Source organism: Anser cygnoides, chromosome 1, assembly GCF_040182565.1.
Source record: "Anser cygnoides isolate HZ-2024a breed goose chromosome 1, Taihu_goose_T2T_genome, whole genome shotgun sequence".
NCBI lineage: Eukaryota > Metazoa > Chordata > Aves > Anseriformes > Anatidae > Anser > Anser cygnoides.
This window is the reverse complement of record NC_089873.1, coordinates 65,052,275-65,073,207: the sequence shown is the minus strand read 5'-3', so window position 1 is coordinate 65,073,207 and position 20,933 is coordinate 65,052,275. Positions and strand designations below refer to the sequence as shown.

Below are 20,933 nucleotides of genomic sequence, written 5' to 3'. Positions count from 1 at the left end.
AAGAGGTCGAGCCGTTTCTGGCTCCTCAGTAGTGCCACAGCCCCAGGAACAGGCCGGTGTGCTGCAGCATGGCTGGGGGCGCGTTTAGAGGGCTGCCAGGGGAACCCCCCTCGCATCCAGCTGGAGCAGTGAGCTGCAGGTTGTGTGTGACGGGCTGATGATGGGCCCTGAAAGCTGCCGGGAGGGAGCACTGCAGGGTGAGGGAGGCACAGAGGTACCCTTTTGGACTCATCAGTGCCGGGGTAGCTGGTCCCCTCGCCCATCGGGGCACCAGCGCTGTCCTCACGGGGCAGAGGAGGGCATGGACTTGCTCAGGTGGAGCTTCAGGTAAATGAGCCCTTGCGGGAGCTCTCGTGGCACTTAAAGGTTCACAGTTCTGCTTGCCTGTGGCACCTGGGTGCTGAGGCCGCAGTGCTACGAGGCACGTTTTTCCCCTCACCCTTGCTAAGCCTGCGTGTTCTCCTGCCCCTGTGTGCACCACGCTCACCGGTGCTTCTGCTTCCCTCCCAGGTATTTCAGGGAAAGGCCCAGGAGCCGCAGGAAATCCCGACGCTCCTGGAAGTCCCGCTGGTGCCTTTGCTCGGATGTCAGACTCCATACCGCCCCTCCCACCCCCACAGCAGCCCCCAGGCGAGGAGGATGAGGATGACTGGGAGTCCTAGATGGCAGCTGTGCTTCAGTGTGAATCCCAGGACTCTAGAGCTAAGCACCTTTGAGAGACACCAGTCTGTGGAAGTATCTCCAGAGGGTGGGCTCTGGCGTGGCGGGGGGACCCTGCCGTTCCTTCTTGAAGAGGAGCAGGAGCAGCAGGAGCTAAGGCTGCTGAACAGTTACCAGTGAGGGTTTTCTTCTGTTGTCTGCCCTTCTCCACCCCCAATACTACATTCCATCTCAACCGCCGCTGCTTGCAGCAGCTCAATAAATCCTGCCGTAGCTGGAGGGCAGTAGGGCAGCTTGTGCTCAGAAGATCAGGACAAGCATTGCTCCTGATTTAAAGGGCCCCTGGTCTTGCCTAATGTGACTGGTGATGACTGCGAGAGCCGCTCTGGCAGGCAAACAGCCCTTGCCGCATTTGTCTCCGTGCTGCTTGCTTGCTGAAGCTCCTGTTTGTTTGGGTGTTGCTAGTTCTGAGTTCCTGAAGCTGGGTGGCGAAGAGTGGATGAGAGTCTGTCAGTCCCTGCCTGCTGTGCGGGGCTCTAATTACTGGTGCCTCTGTACTTGATGGGTTCTTTCTCTACCTGGCCTATGGCAATTGTTTGGCTGTTGCTTTCTGAAAAATGGCAATAAAGTTCAAGAAAGCAGGTCTTTGCAGCCTTTGCTCTGGCAAAAAGATTAGGAGTAGCTTAAAGGCAAGCCCCCCCAGCCCTCTCAGCTCCGGCCGGGGCTGGCCTTACAGCCCGGCGCCCCCTGCTCCAGCTGCTGCCTGCGCTGGGGTCGCGGCCGAGCTCAGCCAGGCCGGGAGCTCTGTGCCCACACATGGGGCAGGAGCCTCAGAGCAGGAGTTTCTCAGAAGCAGCTGTGTTGTGCGCTGTGGGGCCAATTACCATAGAGGGAGCAGGTACCAGCTCTATGTCTAATTTTTAAGTGCTTTCTTCCCTGTGAAGAGCCTTGAGAGGCAGCATCCAATTGCTGAAACTGGCAAGGAGGCAAAACAGCTCCTTTGAACAGAGCTGATGACAGAAAGAGCTGAGAGTGGCTGTGGGATTACATAGCCGCAGGATTACACAGCCATCCTTGTTTTATCGGTGCCCTCCAGCACAGACCCATGACATATAAAAGAGCCCCGGGCAAGTTGCACCAAAAAGAAAGTTCACCATTTTCCACAGAAAGTTATTTTGAGTTTAAAAAAAAAAAAAAAAGCAGTAAAAAGAGCACAGTAATCCTATGACCAAGCATGATGAGAGAAGTGCTGCGCTGCATTATGGCCATACCTTTATTCCACTCGAATGAATCAGTCCTTGAATCTATTGCCAACTTGAAGCAAGGTAGAAAGGATTTAAAAAAATAACTGGCACCCTTACCCACCCTGTGTCTTACCTGCCTCTCTGTGTAGTTCCAACATGACACAAACTAATGGCCTGTTAGCACAGAGCTAACAGCTACAAAATGCCACAAGAATTGTAAACTTTCTTTGGTCTTTAGGTCTCCTAAGCTTGGTGGTTGATGTGACAAGGCCCATGTGTTCGATCAAAATAACTATAAGTGGGTTAAAAATATTTAATCAATTTAAATAAATCCTTAACATCTGTAAACAACCTGGAGCCTCCTGCTACCTTCACCAGCCTCAGTCCTACAACCAGTTTCCCTCCTGGTTGTGGCGGTGAAGACCAAGCGCTCATACAGAAGAACGAACATCCACAAAGGAGACTCACAAACTACTTAAAACAGAAAAGCAGGAACCTGCGTTGCTTCAGGTCTTCTTCAGAAGGAAGGCGCGCACATCGCAGAGTTGACCTGCAGCCCGTTCGCTGTCTGCATCACAAAGCATCTGATTTCCCTCGATGGAACTAGGAACACATGAAGCCAGACAGTTTATCCCTGACCTTCGCTCTAAACGGCCGAAGTGAGGGTTTGCAAAAGGTACAAATGAATACAGTGGGGCAGTTTCCACAACCATGCGTAAGATACATGTGCTGACCTTTCTTAACTCTGCAAAAGCTGATCCAAAGGCAGGTATGACCTGGGTTCTCTCCCTGATCCACTGTGGCAGCTTGTTAAAGATGGCAGGGCGGGCGTACCTGTGGTCCAGGAGCAGGATGCTCGCGAAGTCCTGCTGATGGCGAATAGCTCTTCCTGCACGGAACGTGCAGCGGCATTAAACTGGTGCGCTTAGCTCTGTGTTCTCAGGCAAGTAAGCTCCTGTTTGCATCAGCTGTAATCAGCGTGATTGGTACTGCTCCCCTTTCCCTACCCTGCTATTTCAGTGCAGTCACAGTTTGTATCCCCCAGCCTGTCCGAGGCAGAACAAATTACCTATTGACTGGTTTACTGCCTTCATGCACAGGTTTTCAATCAGCACTCTGCTAGGTGCGGGGCCAGCAGCTCTTGGCTGGAAAGGAGAAATAGGTTAACACAAGGCAGGTGTTAATCAAACTAGCAAGTCTTCATGAAAAAGCAAGGTAAGTAAATACTTTTATCCCTGCAGAGTGAGTGGGTATCCGAGCAGACCCCAAGCTGAGAGTAAGGAGGGACAGAAGAAGGGCTGCAGTTAGAAAAGTATTCTGAGCAGTCACTGAGAGCCGGCCTAAGGCTGCCTTGAAAGCAGAACACTTGTCCCCAGCTGCCCAGGAACAGCATCTCCAGTGGGCAGCAAGTACAATAAGAACAAGTAAGCCAAGAGGAGAAGTGATCCTGGCATGCACCCTCTGCTACCTCCTCTGCGGTGAAGGAACCTCACTCCCCTTGGAACTCACTTCCCAGGGAGCCCCTATGGTGCTTCCCACCACTGACCTGTTCACCTGTGCTTAAGGCTTTCTGTACATGAGCAGCACGGAGAAGGCTGTGCTCTCAGTGACATGGTCTGGGCAACGAGGGCAAGCTCAAAGAAAAGCGAAAGTCTTTGAAGGCAGCCCTGGGACTCGTGTGCCAGGAGGGAAGTTAGTACAAAAAATCAGAAGTGAAAGAAGCAGAGGCTAAGTGTCTCTGTTACCATTGTTTTGTCAAGCCAAGTCATTTTTTCTTGAAGCTCTGGAGATTTAATGTTGGGGTAAGGCATTCCCACCATAATCACACACCTGCAAGGGGCAAGGGAGGACTGCATTACTCTTAGCATCTCATCCTGAAGCACTCTGCCAACAGACTGATAAATTAGAGGTCACTGCACCCCTGAAAGACAGCCAGCCCTGGAAACCGAGGGCGGCAATAAAGCACAGCAGCCCGACAAGCACATTCTAAACCGAAAGCTGCAGAGGGAGTCAGGGTGCCAGAACAAGGAATTACCTAGCACGGCAAGCCTCGCTGCATTACTCGCCTGAGAAGCGTGCCCGATAGGCGAGTTTTATACCACCCAGCAGACTTCCCCTCTCATTGGCTTAAGCATCAGCCCAAGCCATGTGATCGCCCAGATTTTCTATCTACACGAGTACCGATGTGTCCGTGCTGCTTGGAGTCACCGCGCTACAAACCAGGCGCTCACCTTCAAAGCAGCAGCCACCTTACCTTCCCAGGTCGTCAGAGAAGTTGATCCCTTCGCTCATTTTGCCTCCAACTACAGAAAGCAGCAGGGCCCCCGTCATCTGGCCTGCGGACTGGCTGCAGCGCTGCAGGAGAGCGACCGGCAACTCAGACCAGGAGGTTTCTGCGCTTCAGAAACACACCTGGGCTGGAGTCCTCTGGCCTTGTTAGAAGCTGCGGTTGTCCCCTTTAGCAACACTCCCGTACGCAGATGGGATGTCTCACTCCCAACACCGTCAGCTCTGCTCACCTTTATGCACTTGGCGTATTCCGCCAGCACCTGCTCCACCTGGTTGGCCTTCTTGGGCTCCTGGAAGATCTGTCACAGGCACAGTGCATCAGTTGCAGCAGCAGGAAGCAGACAGTTTAAATAAAACAAATCATTTTATTCTCATGCTTTTAAAGAGCACATGGAACTAAGATCAGGGAAGGGCAAATTTCCTAGGAGGAAAAAAAACACACCGGCACCTTTCCCCTCCACCCTGGAAAAGCGCTGCGTGCTTACTACAGCGCTTTTCAGCTGGGTGCTGAAGGGAGCAGCAGCTGCTCCTTTCCAACATTCCCCTCCAGCTTAGGCAGATTTGTCTAATGCTGCAGGAAGCTGGAAGTCATCTGCGAGCTGTAAGGCAGGAAAATGTATGCCCCTCTCCCACCTGCACATAAAGGCACAGCAGGATGAGCAGACCCTCCAGATGCAAAATCTTGGAGGACAGCGATTGGACCGATCAATTTGAATCGTCAATTAATTCCAAGTAATTGTTCCCTTGCCCAGTGAATAAATTAGTTTTCTATGCACAGCATACAGAGTCGTATTTATGTTATTCCAGCATGCCTAGTGGAGTTCTAAAGTACCAGGTTACTGAAAGCCCCTGCAGTGAATTGAGCTGAATCTTGATAGGTGCTGCACCTTGGCCTAAATCATAAGTTGTTTTTGTAGTAAACCAGAAGTGCAACGTCTGTCTTTTCTGTGACAGTAAAAGAACTTAAAGGACGTGTTTCCTCTTGGTTAGCAAGAGCTACTATCAGATTTTACCAGCCAGAATCAGTCTTTCAGTGGAAAAGTAACTGGCAATTGCAAATATATTCCAGAACTATTTAATTTATTGAACAGTACCTAGTTAATCCTCTGATATAAACTAATTTTCCTGTGTAATTTGTATATAATCTCAGTGTGATCTCACCACAGCCACCTCTGGAAAGACTTTAACCTTCCTCTTCTATGATATGATCTCATGTGTAGGCAGCTGAAAGTCACACTCGGTGCACTGCTACCAAATTGCTTTGCTAACGCATATCCAATTTGCTGGAAACTGCAAAGGCCAAACAAGAACAAATCAGAGCTGAAAGGCAGAGCAGGCTGCGTGGTTGGGGCAGAAGCCTTGGAGGTGCCGGGCAGACCGCGAGGGCCCTGACGGAGCACCCCTGAAGGGCACGCTGAACGACAGCTCCACAAACACGGGGATGCTGAAGCACGGGGCTTCTGCCCCAAAAACCTCCAGGCAGAGAGCCACATGCCAGAGCGCACCACGGCTGTGAAGTATCTGGGACGGCGCTCTGCTAGTCCGTGCCGCAAGTTATTTAGCTTTGGCTTCCGATAATAGAGAAATCACAGCCGAGATATCTGTGGTTCTCTTTTTTCCCCTTGGTACATAATCCAAGACACACACCTCACTCCCCAAGAGGGTCAGACTGCCTGAACTTCACTACCCAGCCGTCAAATACCTGTGACAGTCACAGTTTTTGCTGTGACAGCAAAAAATTCCGATTTGCAGTGATCTCCCCATTTAATGCTCTTGTTCCCTATTTAATGTTCCATTGCTCTTTCAGCAGGAGTCACCATGGCTAGCCTTTCAATTTCCAACTCTGCACTTCTACCAGAAAAATACTGACATTTGTCTTACAAATTTCAGGCTAGGACAATGCTGTCTACCCCTCAGCAGTGCTGGTCCACGTTCAAGGGACACTCAGCTCAGCCTGGGAAAGGCAAATTCCCCAGAAGAGCTCAACCTGAACAGCCCCTCGGCTACAAGGGGACTGGCTTGCTGGCTACAGACGGCGAGGACTGTCTCCCTCCATGGCCACCGCACAGACTGTGCACTTAAAGAATCTATAGCTGCATTTAATCTAATTTAGATCCCAGCTCAGCGATCAGCCGCCCAGGAAGTATCATTTATTCATTACTAGAGGGATTGGCTAGATAAACATCCGCTCTGCTCCGCTGTGCAGAGTATGAGAACAACTCAGCGAGAGAGGCCTGTAATGCATAGATAATTGTTTGACTTTTGAAGGTACCATTTAGAGTGCCGAGTGCCCCTGGCTGCACAATTACCTTCTTCTTCGCTGCCAGGCGGGTGAGCAGCCCTGTCTTCTCCCAGTGCGCGTGCACCTGCTTCTCGTAGTCGTAGGAGGGGAAGAAGCACACCACGCCCCCCGGCACCACATTGCACAGGTTGCAAAGGATTCGGCCCGTCTCATCCATCTGCGAGAGAGACGAGAGCAGACTGCAGCCGACAGGAGCTTGGCGAATGCCGCTCCAGCTCTGTGCGCGACCCCAGGATCACACCTCTCCTGCGACGAACCCCGGGGGAGGAAAAACGGGGGAAATACGTGAGGTCTAAGCTGTCGGGGGAGCGGGGAGTCACCAAAAAGCTGTTCACTAACCCAGAGCTTCCATTACCACTGTGGAGCAGGGTAAGGGAAGGGAGAGCCTCTGTCTGTTGTCCCAGGGGGTGGAAACTGCCACACGAGAACAGACGAGGGGGATTCGGCAGGGGCTGAGCAGCGCTGCTACCTGGTGCTGGGTGCAGGCTGGCTGACCAGAGGAAGGGAAGAGCACAGAACCAGCTGCTGCCAGGGCTGGACTGCACTGTTCCCCTGCCACACAGGCCATTGAACTGTGAGGCACAGTCTCATCTCTTCGTGGTGTCCAGCACACACACACACATCTGAGCACGGCCAGAGCTGCAGGTCTTCCTGGTCTCCAACAGATTCCCCTGAGCAGGCAGCTCAAACCACGCTCCCCTCTCCCAACTGCTTCTCAACAGACCTGCCCAAAACCCCACGCATTTCCCCTCCCACCTGTCAGAGAGCACAGTGTCCCCTGAAACACAGGCAAGCGAAGCAACAGACGCCAGGGAAGGGAAGAAAGGCAGGACTGACCATCTGGGGCAGGTCTCTGGTCTGGAAGGTGAACTCCAGCTGCTGGTTGGAAGGCCCGCTGCAGAGGATTATAGGTAAGATGTTTTCGGGAGGGATCACGTGTCCTGGAGACCAGACCAAGCAGTGAGTCAACGCGTCGGCTGTGCACAGACACTGCTGGCTGAACAGCAGCACCTGCGTGCACTGATGCAGGCACGTTTGCCTCGTCAAGCCGAAGTGTACAAGTCCCCCGGCTGCTCTGGCCTCCGCTCCCTGACCCCTGGGAAGATGGCGAGGCACGCGGCCTGCTGCCGAGGGCGCCCCGCGTGGGAAGGGCCGAGCACCCCGTTGCGGCCGCGACTTCCTAGAAGGACGCCGTGTTGCTTAGAGCGCTGGCACAACAGCCCCAAAGGCAACCAGCAGCGCTCGGGTCCCACGCGGACGGATTGCCACCCCGCCCTGCTCCCCCAGCACGCTCACCGCAGGAGAACTCCATGACTCGCGCAGGGTCCACGCCGGCGCAGGACAGCAGCTGCTCTCGGAAATCAGCCACCTGCGGACGGCAAGCCAGGGAGAGGTCAGGTCCCAGGGGGCGCCGCACCAGCTGCAGCAGCGCTGCTCCTTGAGCGCCGGTGCGGGGGGAGAGCGGACGAGCTCGGTGTGGAGACAAGCAGAGGAGGCGGGCTTCCTCCACCATCAGGAAATCAGGCCATGGGAGTGCTGAGCACACAAGGGGTGGGAGGTGTGCAGAGCTCCAACTTCAGACTTCCCCAGGTGCAAAAAAAAATATTACCAGGACTCCCAAGCACCGCACAGACCACACCTTGGACTGCAGTGACATCCTCTCTCCGAGTTGCAGTCTGAAGGGTTCAAAGTTGGAATGGGGCCTTCCGAAAAAGGAGGCCACTGCTTCACTAAGGTCCTGCGCTTTGCACCCTTCTTCCCTCCCTTTGTGAGAAAAATCTCAATAATTTTCTCAGACGGGGCCTCCTCAAGAGCAAAGAGGAGATGTAAGGACATTCCTGCCCAGAAACAGGAACAGAGGAACTGCATAGGTGTAACTGAGATGTCTGACACACCCCTGTACCTGTGCAATACAAGCACAGTCTCTCTGGAACTGCATTCAAAAGCAACAGAATAAGGATGTTAAGCTGAAGAGATGGATCCTGCCACCATAACAATACTTAGGTCTTGATTTTTCTGAAAAATCCCCTATGTTTTTGTTTTTTGTTTTTTTTTCAGGGATCCCCATGTGAGGAATCCCTATCCCTTTAGGAGGTCAGCTGGCTTTACAGGGTCCTCTGACCGCTACCCATGCTAGTTCCAGCCTACCGTGAGCTCAGCCTATTGATGTCCTGAGGACACGGAAGGTTAACAAGGGCAATCCTGCCCCTGCACCTACAGCACTGTGCACAACCAAAGTGTGACACCTCGTACAGGGAGACTGCGTCAAGGAGATGAGAGTGTAGGTAGGAGAGGCCTTTCCCACACACACCACAGGAGGTGATAAGAGCATGTCCCAGTGGAGCCAAGCTCTTATTTTTCCATGCCTGCTTGTAGATAGCGCCAGAGATGTCCTGAGAGCCCAGCACGGCATCCCAATCCCCTCACCGGCTGCATGGTGCCCCCAGCAATGATTACAGCTCGGCATTCTTTCACCACCTTGGCAAAGTGGACAGCTGGATTCAGCAAGAGGAATTTGAGGCTGCTCTGACCAACAGTGCCTGGGGAAAAGAAAAACGAAAAAAAGAGAGAAAAAGAGATGGCATTGGGAATTATCTGTGACAAACATGGATATGAGAGATTCTCCCTCCTCCTGCCCCAGGCGCTCTGGCAGATCCCCACCTCTCCAAGCAAGGTTCTGCTATTCAGTGCTGTCATGGCAGCAACAGGTAATGACAACCCCGAAGTTACCTTCCGCTTATCTTCCTGGTGCTGTAGAGGAGGCACAGTAAATCGCAAGACAAAAATCAATATCCAAAGTGGGAGCAGAGCTCTGCAAACCCTAGCCCCAGTGTCCTTGCTGGGAATTCTGTTGGGTTCACGGGAGTCCTCACGCAGACTGAGCCTGCCAGCCTGAATCGTGGACTGCACAGATACGTTCTGGTAGGGCTACGCCCCCCCCAGCCTCCCTCACTGCCAGTGAAGCGTCCTGCTCGCAAGTCATGTCACCGCTCCCGTGCCGTACCTTGCCTGTTGAGAATGACTCGGCCATCTTCGTTTGCGTTCGTGAGGGCTGAGAGAAATCCCTCGATCTGCATCAGCGGGGAGGCAGTTCGGAGCTGGTCGTTCCCCGGCTCCACAGGAGGGCTCTGGAGACTACGGGCTGGCCAGGAGGTAGAAGGAGAGGCAGGCAGCTTAGGCTACGTTTCTGAAGACAGGGCCTGAGCACTACATACAGATGGGTCCTTTCTCCAGGAACACGATACCCATGTTCCATCTCATTGCTAAGGAAAAAACTTGCAACAAACACCTGGCTTTTGTAGCTGGCACCACTAAAGAGAGGTACGCGTGGTAGCTCAGGTCCCAGAGCCAGCAGGTCACAGCAGTGCAAAGCTTGAGTGCACGCAGTGCAAACAGTGAATCGCATCGTCACTCAGCTTGGAAGGGACCTCACGAGATCTTGTAATCAAATGTATAATTGCCTAAGCCATCTACTCAGATACATTAAAAAACACCTGTGCAGTACAGCTTCGGCAGCATCTCACTCTTCAGCTCTGCCTTTCCCCTTCCCTGATGCAGATGCAGGTCCCACATCCTCACTTTGTCCACAAATGCACAAGCGGAGGATGTCTGAACTCACCCTCTTTATCGGATCCCTGCTGGAGGCTCAGAAGGAAGTTCTGCAAGCCAGCCACCCTCTGGTTCTCCTTGTTCGTCTTCACAGCTGTGGCAGGACTGCCATACCGCTCCACAAACCCAAAAAGCTGCCAAGCAAAAGCCAAAACGACTAAGACCACCAACAGCAGGAATCAGACAAAATAAAACCAGGTTTGCTGGCCTGGTGCAGAAGAAGTTCCTCGGTAGGTGTTGGCAAACCAGCCCAATCCGAATCTAACAGCGCAGCCCAGGGCTCCCATTACTTTTCCCACCCACCGAACCAAAACCAAACAAGCCTCTGATGCTTGTTTCCCCAGCGCAGCGCAGCCAGGCAGCCCAGAATCAGCAGCTGGAACACTGCGCTACAACATGCTGTGCGCTTCTCCGCCGTGCAAGAAGGGGTAACCAGCCCCCATGGTGCTTTTTGCAGGAATCATTTTGTTTGCAAGGCTGGGCGGAGAAGACAGACCCACCACCCCGGCTGCTGCGTCTTCTACTTCAAACACAGCGTGTGGAACAGCACTTGAGGGCTGCGGGCCATAAAGCCAGAGGGGCAGTACCTTCCTGCTGATGAGGCTCTTCTCACAGTAACGCTGAACCTGTTGGAGGAAGACAGAAAAATGAGCTGGCATTCAGCATCCCCTCTCCCATCCCGCTGTCCTCGTCCTTGTCCAGCAGGGACATCACCTGCTGTGCTCCTGGGGAGGGGCACACATTTCTTTGTCAGAGCTACCCCCCTAGACACCATTTTAGTACAAAGGCACCACTTTCTGAGTGGAAACTCCGTGTTAAGGTTCCGTGTTCAGAGGTTTGAGGGATGGGTTAGGTTATTGGAGTAGGAGTTTCTTCACCCTCAGCCCTTACAGTTTTGCTCTGCCTACAGACAGCCTCTGCACGTGCACATGTTTAATTGCTTGCTTCCCTCTACCCCTAGACCACCCATCCGGCTTTAATGCGCTGTTATTCAGACAGCAGCAGAGATCTGCACATTGGGGAACTGCAGAGAAGCTGCTAGAAAGCAGATTCTGCCATGTGGCACTTGACTCTACTTCCACTTCTCACACAGGCTTCCCGATAACCTTGAACAAGTCACCAGCTATGCCCTACAGGAGACAACACTTACACTACCTTGAAGAGGTTGATATTATCAATCTGGCTCTGAAACAGGAAGTCATTGATGGATTTTAGCACTGTCCCTAAAAGAAAAGGGTGAAAGGGAATATATATATATATATTAGCTGCTGGGCCTGCAGCCCCTTACTGCCCAAATCCAAGTCCCCGACTTACGGCGTTCGCTCCAGTCTTACCTGTTTGGGAAACTGCCTGGCAGCTAGGATTTTGGTTCACATTTCCTGTAAAACATGAAACCATTTCAAGGAAGGCTTACAATGGGTCTGTCTTAAAATTAAGCAAGAGACTAACAACTAAGCCGAAAGGGGCACAGCACTAGGAAAAAAAAAAAAAAAAAAAAAACAAGAATCAACTTGACATCTGGAAAAGGTATACAGAGAAAACAGCAGCTCTCGCTCGGTTTGTCTTTCCCCTGTAGGATAACCCTACAGAGTAGGACAAGTGTGCTGCTGCATCCTAAGAAACACCACCTACGTTCCTTCTGTAGCAAGAGGCAGCAGGTAGGGTGGGTGCATACAAATGCTCGCACACCACACAGCTATCGTGCCGCAACGATGAGGGGACAGGGACTGCAGTGCATCCCTCAGCCCTCCTCACTGCAGCGCTGGGGAGCGGGGCGGCTGACAGGTGACTGGGAAGAGGGGAAAGCCCGAGGAGAGATCCACATCCAGACCCTGACACGCAGAGCCGTATTAATTACTGCTGTTCGCTGCGCTGTCTGTCCTAGTGTTTAACACCCACCTCACATCTCACTTTGCAGCCTCAGTCATGAAGCTGTGCACAGGCTGCAGTCTCTAATGAAAGCGCTTGGCCACACGTGGGGAAAAGGAGACCCGTAGGAACAGGGGGGAAGAGAGGTGCACAGCTGAGAGAAGGGCAGGGAGCACCAACAGGGCCCCGCACCACAGACCTGCTTTTTCCCTGGGCAAGGAGGAAGTTCTTTGTGAACTTAACGACAGGTTCTCCTCAAGGCACACCGATATCTAGCAAAAAAGGCATTGCAGGAAAGGAGCCCCGTGAACACCAGTGGATTTAAAATCACGGCAAATTAGTATTTTTTTCCACAGAGGAAAGGTACCACTCAAGAAAAAAAAAAGAACTCATTCTGCAGAGGTATGCCTGCCACAGAGAGAGGTCTTGCCACCAGATGACACAGAATTGTTCTGAGCCATGTTTGTGCTGTGCTGATCACTGTCACACATCTGCCATACTCCTCACTTTGGACCCTACCACCTGCCCACTCAAATCAGATCTGAAAATCACACAGAAAGAGAGGGGAACTGCCGCTACCAACTTCTGGCATCACCTGCTGCTCCTCAGCTGACCAAAAAGGAGAGGAGTTCGGGCAGACACCAGTCCCCATCCACATCTTACAAAACAGACAGAAATGACATAACTGGTACCCGAACCTAACCTGAGCAACCCTCCCCGCAGCCTGTGAGGAGGGCGAAGGGGGGCGGTGCTCTCAGTCTATGAGCATCCACAGAGGGAGGAACGGCTTGCTTACCTCCCAGCATGGCTACAAACCGCTCCAGCAAATACAGGATCTGCTTAATGTACATCAAGTTCTTTGCCTTCAAACGTTTCCTATGAAAAAAAAACAGGCAGGTATTAGGCCCCAAAACTCCTTCAGGGACTAACTCACATAGCTTCCTAAGCTGCAGAGACAAGCAACTGAACTCCCCTTAATTCGGGGGAGACAAAAACCAGATAGCAGCAGAGATCTATACGTTGGGGAAGTGTGGAGAAGCTGCTGGAAAGCAGAGTTGGCTGTGAGGTGCTTTAATCTACTTCCAGCTCTCACACAGGCTTCCTGATAACCTTGAACAAGTCACCAGCTATGCCCTAGCAGAAGACAACATTTTGCTCACGTTCCCTGTTTGTAACAGGGCATACACCCCTGAATAACCTACCCCAAATCACCTCAGAGCACTCACCCATGCAGCCCAGGCACTTCACTGTTCCTCACACACTAATTACAGCTTGTTTATTACGATGGCAGTGATGCCCCAAGTCCCTGTTGCGATAACGCTGCGCAAATTCAGTTGTTAGCACTGAGCACAATGATCAAGCACTGCAGGGATGACAAGATGCAAGATCTGGCCGGAGCCAAAAACCACATCCAGCTTCCTCCTCCTCAGAGCTCACTGCCTTGGCCGTGATGCCAGTCAGCACATGAGAGGTTAAGGTCCAGGAGAGAGATAAAAGACTGGAGCTTTTGAAACTCTGCATCACAAAGCAGGAACGATTAGAGAGAGAGATTGGGAAAGAAACTGAGAGTATAAGGAAAAGCCAGAATCCTCAGGGTACCCCCTTCTCACTGCTTAATACCAGCCCCAGGAGTCTGACTGAGGCCGGTTCCAGACAGAGATAATGAAGCAAGTGGCTTTTCATCTGCAGAAGGATTAATGCAAATAACCTTCCGCTGGGAAAAAAGCAAGAAAGGCCCTGCAGACACGAGACAAGCCACGGCATCCACGCTGCCTGCCACCGCTAGGCTGTTCTCCTCCGAGATCCTCACCTGTATCGCTCCGTGTACTGCAGCAGCTGGGAGTGGGCACAGCACAGCTACAAGAACAAGACGTGGAGCTGGTGTCAGAGGAGTGGAGAAAGGGCGCTCTGCTGCACGGAGAGCTCATGCGCAGCTAAAGGACCAGCCGTGACTCACCTGAGAGCCGCTGACCTCCGCGCTATGGATACAGGTGATGGTGTCTATGAGGTTGTGGGCCTCGTCAATGATCACAACCTGGTCCTTCAGATTGATCCCCGCAGCGCTCCTGGTAGCCTCGTGCAAGAGCATCTGGTAGGGCAGCACCACCAGCTACGGGAGAAGCACACACTGCCCTGGTTCCAGCTCTCACCCGTACAGACGCAGAGCACTCACCAACTGCTCAGCAAAGGCCTACATCAGACGGCCTTGCAAAGTCAGCCAAGTGTCTTACTCTTATTGTGGAAGAAGTAGCACAAGAGACAGGAGCACATGCTCGAGACGGGCAATGGGAGGTAAGCTGAGATGATTGTGCACACTGATTCTTCATCTTGCTCAACCCTCAAATAATTACAGTGAGAACAGCCCAGCGGTGCAACAGCAGGTTACCTTCCTAACCTCCTTCAAAGGACTGAGAGCTTGTCTTCTGCTAGAGAACCGAGCAAGGAAGAAGAGCAGCGGCAAGTGCTAAGACTTTATCCACGTGCCAGTATCACCTCACAGTTATTGAGCCTTTCTAGTATTTCAGACTGCTTGACCCGAAACCCAAACACACAGCCTCCCTATTAACTTGAAAAGAGTATTCTCTTTTTCCTTTTCTTTCTCAGCAAAACCACACCTGACAGAAACACAGCCTGTTTACAAACTGCCGAAACATTGTGCAGCACGGTACCGGCAGGAGCAAGTAATGGGTTTATTGTTAGAGGCCCCTAAGCAGCACGCAGACCTCACCTGAGCAGCAGGGATGGCGTATCGACTCCCATAGTATGGACAGGCTTTGGTCTCCCTTCCCAAAGCCACCAGCTGCTCGATATCCTTCACTTCCGCTAGAACTTCATCGCGGAGAAACTGCATTTGTTCATAGGAATAAAAAGGGCACGTAGCGCGACTCACACGTCTCTTCTTCCCTTCTGTCTCTTCACTGGACTTCTTTTCTGACAGCAAAAATCAAAAGAAAGACATGAGCAACACACTCACATAGTCTTAAACCACTCCTTTGCACCCTTATAGCACTTCCTCCTGGACTTTAAAGCAGGCTTTGTCCTGAGTATTTTTGACCCTTCGTCTATTTAAAAAGTATTCAGCAGAGACATTTCCATCCCCTAGGGATGCTGCTCTTGCTGGTTAGACTTAGTCACGTGCCATTTCCCCACATCACCAGCAGTAAGTTAGAACGACAAGCGTGCTTCCACGCACGAGTCCTGGCCGATGTGAGACACTCAGAAAATACAGACCTCAGCATCCTACCCCGGAGGACAAGAGACGTAAAAGCAGTAAGGAGGGAAACTCTTTCACTAGAACGGAATGGCAGAGAGCACTGTCTGCAGACTCTCACAGCAGCTTTATCAGCCGTTGCCTCCCCAGGCTGGAAGTGTCCATACCATGTTTGTTCTTTTGCATCTCCATGCAGCGGTCATTGATGAGCTGGAGAGCCCCCAAGCGGCGCACCTCCTCGTTCACACACAGGTTCTTAGACATGCAAAGAGAAGAAGCGGGAGATGGTCATTAAGAACAGTGCACACTCTTCGCTGTAAAACAGCTGTAAAAGAAGCTTCTGTAAAAGCTTCTTCAAAGCAATCATAGGCCAGATTCCAAAACAGAAAAGTCTGTCAGTCAGATATCATGTGTACTAGCTGCTACAAAGATGCTCAAAACCCCTAAGAACTTAGGAGAAAAAACGAGAAAAGGTGCCCCCAGGTGGCTCGCTGCCACACAACAGCTTCTAAAAAGATGCTAGCAGAATTAATACCAAGAAGAGTGCCTTCTCAGTGACTCAGGCATCTGCAATCTTCCACATCGGAAGAGGGAAAACAGACTTTTGCATTTACATCAAAGGGTAAATGGCCAAACAGCTCACAAAAAACTTACACCATGCAGATCTGACCCATGACTACTTTAGTTTTTCCAGTGGAAGATCCTGTCAGTCCCCGAGGTGCCTTCTGAGGTGTCACATCCACACAACTCTTAGGAAAGCCCTTTATACTTAAATTAACACACACCCAGATCCTTTTGTGAACATACCACATACCTGCCTGGACCCCAAAGAGACCAGACGCGTGTCTTTGCCAAAAGGACTTTTTTGCACTTCATGCACAAACTGCGACAGCTGGGAGTGCGTGCGGCTGCAGTAGTAGATCTACAGTGAGGAAGAACAAAGTGAGGATGAAACATGGAAACCAAACTCCTATCTACAACTAGTCCTGCAAGGAAGCAGCCAAGCACGTCAATGATGTTAATCTTGCTCAAGGCTTCAAAACACAAGGGAAGGCACATGCTTGAGCGTCCGTCACTTTACAACTGTCAAGGCCAAAGCCCTGCCTTTGTGCATTTGTCCTTTGTTTCCGCTGAATTTTCCAAGGCCATTATAATAACAGGGACTCACCATTGAAGAGTAATGAAAAAACGTTTCTTGCAGCGTGCCTTTATAGCAAGCCACAACAAAATTTCAGCAACGTTAGCAGAGCAAACTGCTTAGGCAGCTGGCATAGTCCAGAAGGAGATGAGAGCAGCAGAACTGGTTGCCATTACCAACAAACTCGGCAGTTACTGGATGCCACTTCCCAAATCCCTCTGTGCTGCATTGCTGGGTGCAAGGAAGCCGTAACTCTGCTACACTGTTCTGTGAGGTATCCTCATCTCACCTTTGTCACATGCTCTTCTTCCAAATCATCATCATCATCTTCCTCCAGCCTAAGGAAAGAAAAAGTTATAATCAATGATGCTCTACCACAAGACAGCAGTCTCAAGAGAGGTACTTGTATCATCAGGAAGTAAAAGAAAAATTGACTTAGTTTTTCTTAGTAAAAGAAAAATTGACTTCGACACATTGAATAGTTTAAGTGTGAGTGTGCACAATCGAGTCAAGCCTTGCTCTTTAAAAGAAATATGTCTGTAGGGCTGTGACTTTAGCAACTTCAAGAAGCTTTTTTTTTTCTTTTAAATCTGGTGCTTCTAAGCCCCAGGCATAAGCTAATCAGTGCTATACTATTCTTTGGTGTGCTTATTTATTTATTTTTGTAAATCATTCCCCTTAGAGACAATTTACCACCCTCAAGCTGTTGCATAAAGAAAAGTTTCAGGAAGAAACTGCCATACAATTCCTCAAAGGCAATAGCAGTTTAATGCTTAATAACTACTACATTTATGTGTAGCTTAAATGCTTTGCAATTTTAAGGCAGGAGGATCTGTCTACATACTAATTAGTAAATTTGTATTTTAGATGTATTTGACTTTTATTACCAAAGTATGGCTTCTGGCTTTCTGCATAAAGCAAAAGGAACAAATGTATGATAGAGAAAAGTGTGCCCCTGGTTTTCTTTCATGCTGTAGCTCCAACCTTTAGGAATGTGACCATCTCTTCCTGTAGGGGATCAAAAGATGCTGCTGCTGACCAGCAGGACTGGTAGCTTTCTCTGCTGCCCGAGGGGCATTTTGCTTTTCTAATGCAAGGAACTTGATCTCAAGTCATTTACCCAGCATCCAGAGGCATTCTCTGGGAACCAGGCACGGATAAAGACAGGAAATTGCCATGCATTTTGAGAAAGATGCACTTTCTCAGAAGACACTCTAAGTTACTGATCATCCTCAAACAAACACACAAAAAATTTCCAACAACCTACCAACCAACCCCACCAGAGCAAGTGCTACCCCAGCTTGAATGGGAGAGAAACGCCGGATCTTCACAACAGAGAGCCACCTTTATACCAAGCATGACAAACACTCAAAGAACCCCAGAGAAATCCCAAGAAAGCAATCACAGCCAAAATCCCTTTAATTAAGGCAATCCAAAAATGATAAAGAAGACATTTCCTTGACATAAAATCACAGAATATCCCGAGTTGGAAGGGACCCACAAGGATCAAGTCCAACTCCTGGCTCTGCACAGGTCTACCAAAAAATCAGAATTCAGACCACATGACTGAGAGCACGACTGGAACCCCCTCAGTCCTTGCCCTTACCCAGATGCCGCTTTCTTTTCCTCGTCACTCTCATATTCAGCAAGGATCAGCTCTTCCTCATTGTGATCCAGCTGCTCCAGAACATCTGCTCCAGCTCCCTCTGAAAGAGCCTCCTTGCTGAGCTGAAGAAGGCGCTTTGTCTCATCCTCCTCAGATCTCTGGAGCGAGCACATGAGCACATTATTTCTCACACAGAGAAGTGGCACTCGCACCACTTTATGCCATGTAGCGCAGGGAATGGCTTGCTGGGTACACCCTCAGCAGGACAAGCAAATGCACCACTGGTGTCTAAAATGATTCAGCTCTGCGCAATGCAGATGACAGCAACAGCAACAGCCAAAGATTTGACCACACAGACGTACGTGAAGGGGAAACATAAAAACCTTCTGGGCAAAAGGCCCTCTAAACACCCAGAAGTTCAAGTGACAACATCCATGTAATACCACATCAGTCACTTAAATTGGCCCATAAAAATGACTGCCTCAGAAAAAATAATGTGTAAAACAACAGCGACCCATCAAACATATAAAGGTATAATCAAATAATACATCCACAGTTAACTCAAGACTAAGATGAACTCAGTAACTGTTTTGAATAAAGAGCACAAGGTTTTTCTCTGCTTTTTTTTCTTCCCCTGTTATGTGGTTCTTATTCTAAAACAGGTCTGTCCCTCCACAGAAATTCTATTAAATTATTAAAGAACAGTTTTCTTATTGGTTTTCTGTTCTGATAATGAAAAGTTCCTTCCAACTTCCAACAGCACCTTCCAACTTTAATGAGCATTATTTTACTCTGGCATTATGAATAAAGGCAGATTACAAGTACTATAGAGTAGATGAATCAGTTGCTCTTCCAAATCTCTGTAACTTTGCTCCAATTTGCTTTCTTCCTTTTATTATGCTTCTTATTTCCCATGCTTTACATTCTCTTTTAAGAAACAAGCTTTTTGTTCCACTTGTTTTTGATTTGCTGTTCACCTCGGAACCTTTGCTATTTCTGCTGTATCCTTTTGACAGGAGTTGAATAAAACATAACACAGCACTTGAGATGGAGCACGCTAAAAACTAATAGCCTGGCTGCCTTATAAGTCTGTCTCTTTGGGGACCCGAAGTGGGGATTTCCAGGAAGTTTAACTCACACCATCAAAAAGCTTAGGGTCAAGGGTTCTGGGGCCAGTTCACCCATCTAAACGGCAGGAAAATAGACCTATCAACTTCCTACATGTAGAAAAGGGACACTTTGTAGAAGATATGACTGTATTGTCCAGAAGGTAAACAAGTACAATTGTTCCCTAGTGGTGAGCAAAGTACAACCAAAGTCTGATCTGGCTTTTTTCTTGGTCTTCTGTTCCCATGCTCTTAAATTGGATTCAAGATCTTCGGGTTTTATTCCAGAAGTACAGTGCTTACAGATGCTCATAAAACAAAGAGCTTCCAAAAAAACCAAAACTTTTCAAAAAAAACCCACCCTTTTTACCTACACACAAATGCTGTCAGGAAATTCTCTACACACAAAGTGTTTTTCACATCTACACTTTAAAAAACGAATCTAACCAAAAATTTCAGAGGGCCAATTCATCCAAGAGCTCCCAAAACAGATGGGTCAGAAAATTCAGAGTCAAATGACAGGCATAAGCAAGTACGAACAATACTTGAGGTTACGCAGAAACTTCTAATCTCTGCAGGACAACTCACCTTCCTCTTTGCTGCGTATTTTAACTGCACATTATGGCGAATTTTCTCAAGACGTTCTTCTCGCTTTTTCCTCCTGATCTGCTCTTCCTAAAATAAAGTGAGAGTGAGGGAAGGATGAATTGTATTTAGTCCTAAAAGCCAGGTATAATTACTTTCCTATTCCCTGGGAGTAGTCAAAAAAAAAAAAAAAGAAACTGAATTGTCAGAATTGTCAGTAGGTCCCTGCCTCCTTGCATGCCTATTAAATGTTACTGTGTTGACACCAACATAGTTTCCTATCCTATGCAACCTGTATAGGAATGCCTCATCCCTCTTAACTGAAAAAGTTATGAAGTGCTGTGAACGACAAAGACCACCAGGTTTGCATCATCTGCTTTTCCAGCCATCACCCATGATATCTCCTATTCTGATCCTCACACCTTACTGTTTTCCCCTTCCTCCACACATGAACATTTCTTAACCTTTAGCCTGTTCACCATATCCTGTTCTTCTTTCTTCTGCACAAACGCCGTAATCCAGTCTGGTTCCCCGGATGAGTCTTTGCTAGTCGAACGTCCTGGCTCATCAGAAGTCAGCGGCTGCTTCTCCTCCCGTCCCTTGTCCTCAAGTGCCAGGAGCCGTGCCTCCTCCTGCTTCTTCTTCTCCTCAAAGTCTCTGAGCCAGGAGAGGGCCCCGCAGATGAGACTCAGTGATTTTCCCTGGCGAAAACAAACAGGACAGGCCACACACCTGATACATCGCTGTCCGTGACAGACCGCAGAGAAGACCCACTTCAGAGTGGGATCGGGCCAAGACCACGTGCGCAGACACAGAGGTGGCACTCCTCTATTATCCTGCACCGCCATTTCATGTGGCGCCTGTTTCTCCCCTGCACCTGTGCAGAGTGCGCTGTACATAGTCCCCACACCAGCACCACAGACGTGGCTGGCACCTCTCTGAAACGGGACACCAGGCTTTGAACTTGTGTGGGGATGGAGTCCGGCCTGCCCCAGCCCCTCTCCCCAAGCACCACCCGTCCAGGAGCGGCTCCCGACACCGCCCCCCTGCCGGTCCCCGTCCCGTCCCCGTCCCCGTCCCCACGCCGCGTCTCACCGTGCCCGTGGGGCTCTCGAAGATGCCGACCTGCCCGGCCTGCAGCGCGCCGTACAGCGCTGCCATGAACCGCTCCTGGATGGGGTACGGCCTGTAGGGGAACGGGAACCGGGGCGGCACGCTGCCCAGCGCCCCGCCGGGCTCCGGGCACCGCCCGCCCCCCTCAGCGCCAGCGGCCGCCCGCCCGCCCTCCATGCCGCGCGCCGCTCCCGCCGCCGC

The 20,933-nt window shown here is 50.3% G+C and overlaps 2 protein-coding genes across 14 annotated transcripts in view; one reads left to right on the top strand and one right to left on the bottom strand.

Annotated features, from left to right (window-relative positions):
* The window catches only part of WASHC1 (WASH complex subunit 1), a 41,858-nt gene extending 40,557 nt beyond the window's left edge, over window positions 1-1,301 (top strand). For all 7 annotated transcript variants that reach the window (XM_048057996.2, XM_048058006.2, XM_048058016.2 and 4 more), the window contains one exon: window positions 511-1,301. In XM_048057996.2, coding sequence (XP_047913953.1) covers window positions 511-662 — 152 coding nt within the window. In that variant the 3' untranslated portion in view covers window positions 663-1,301. The remainder of the gene's footprint in view (window positions 1-510) is intronic.
* Window positions 1,302-1,910: 609 nt separating this feature from the next.
* Window positions 1,911-20,919, bottom strand: DDX11 (DEAD/H-box helicase 11). Of its 7 annotated transcripts, XM_048057938.2 has the most exons (26): window positions 20,715-20,919; window positions 20,084-20,320; window positions 19,623-19,709; window positions 17,929-18,086; window positions 16,612-16,660; window positions 15,999-16,106; window positions 15,352-15,439; window positions 14,702-14,904; window positions 13,931-14,083; window positions 13,784-13,830; window positions 12,770-12,849; window positions 11,439-11,483; window positions 11,260-11,327; window positions 10,692-10,730; window positions 10,115-10,238; window positions 9,500-9,637; window positions 8,923-9,035; window positions 7,792-7,864; window positions 7,333-7,436; window positions 6,503-6,652; window positions 4,424-4,492; window positions 4,159-4,259; window positions 3,650-3,734; window positions 2,974-3,049; window positions 2,639-2,793; window positions 1,911-2,507 (listed from the first exon to the last, which is right to left on the bottom strand). In XM_048057938.2, the coding sequence occupies exons 1-26, from the start codon at window positions 20,907-20,909 to the stop codon at window positions 2,478-2,480; spliced, it is 2,775 nt and encodes a 924-aa protein (XP_047913895.2). In that variant the 5' UTR covers window positions 20,910-20,919; the 3' UTR covers window positions 1,911-2,477. The 7 variants fall into 7 exon arrangements, 6 of the variants coding, with proteins under 6 accessions (XP_047913895.2, XP_047913880.2, XP_047913885.2 ...); XM_048057923.2 differs by having other exon boundaries at window positions 1,911-2,793; XM_048057928.2 differs by lacking the exon at window positions 20,715-20,919 and having other exon boundaries at window positions 20,084-20,671.
* Between the last annotated feature and the right edge of the window lie 14 nt (window positions 20,920-20,933).

Bases quoted from the DNA above. Each gene is read 5' to 3' on its own strand.
- DDX11 (XM_048057907.2), bottom strand. From the start codon at position 20,518: ATGTACAGCGCACTCTGCACAGGTGCAGGGGAGAAACAGGCGCCACAT. The intron at 19,710-20,083 runs GTTAAGAAATGT...ACTTTATTTTAG, and splicing joins ATATGGTGAACAGGCTAAAG to GAAGAGCAGATCAGGAGGAA. The intron at 3,735-4,158 runs GTAAGGTGGCTG...TGCCCCTTGCAG, and splicing joins TTCTCTGACGACCTGGGAAG to GTGTGTGATTATGGTGGGAA.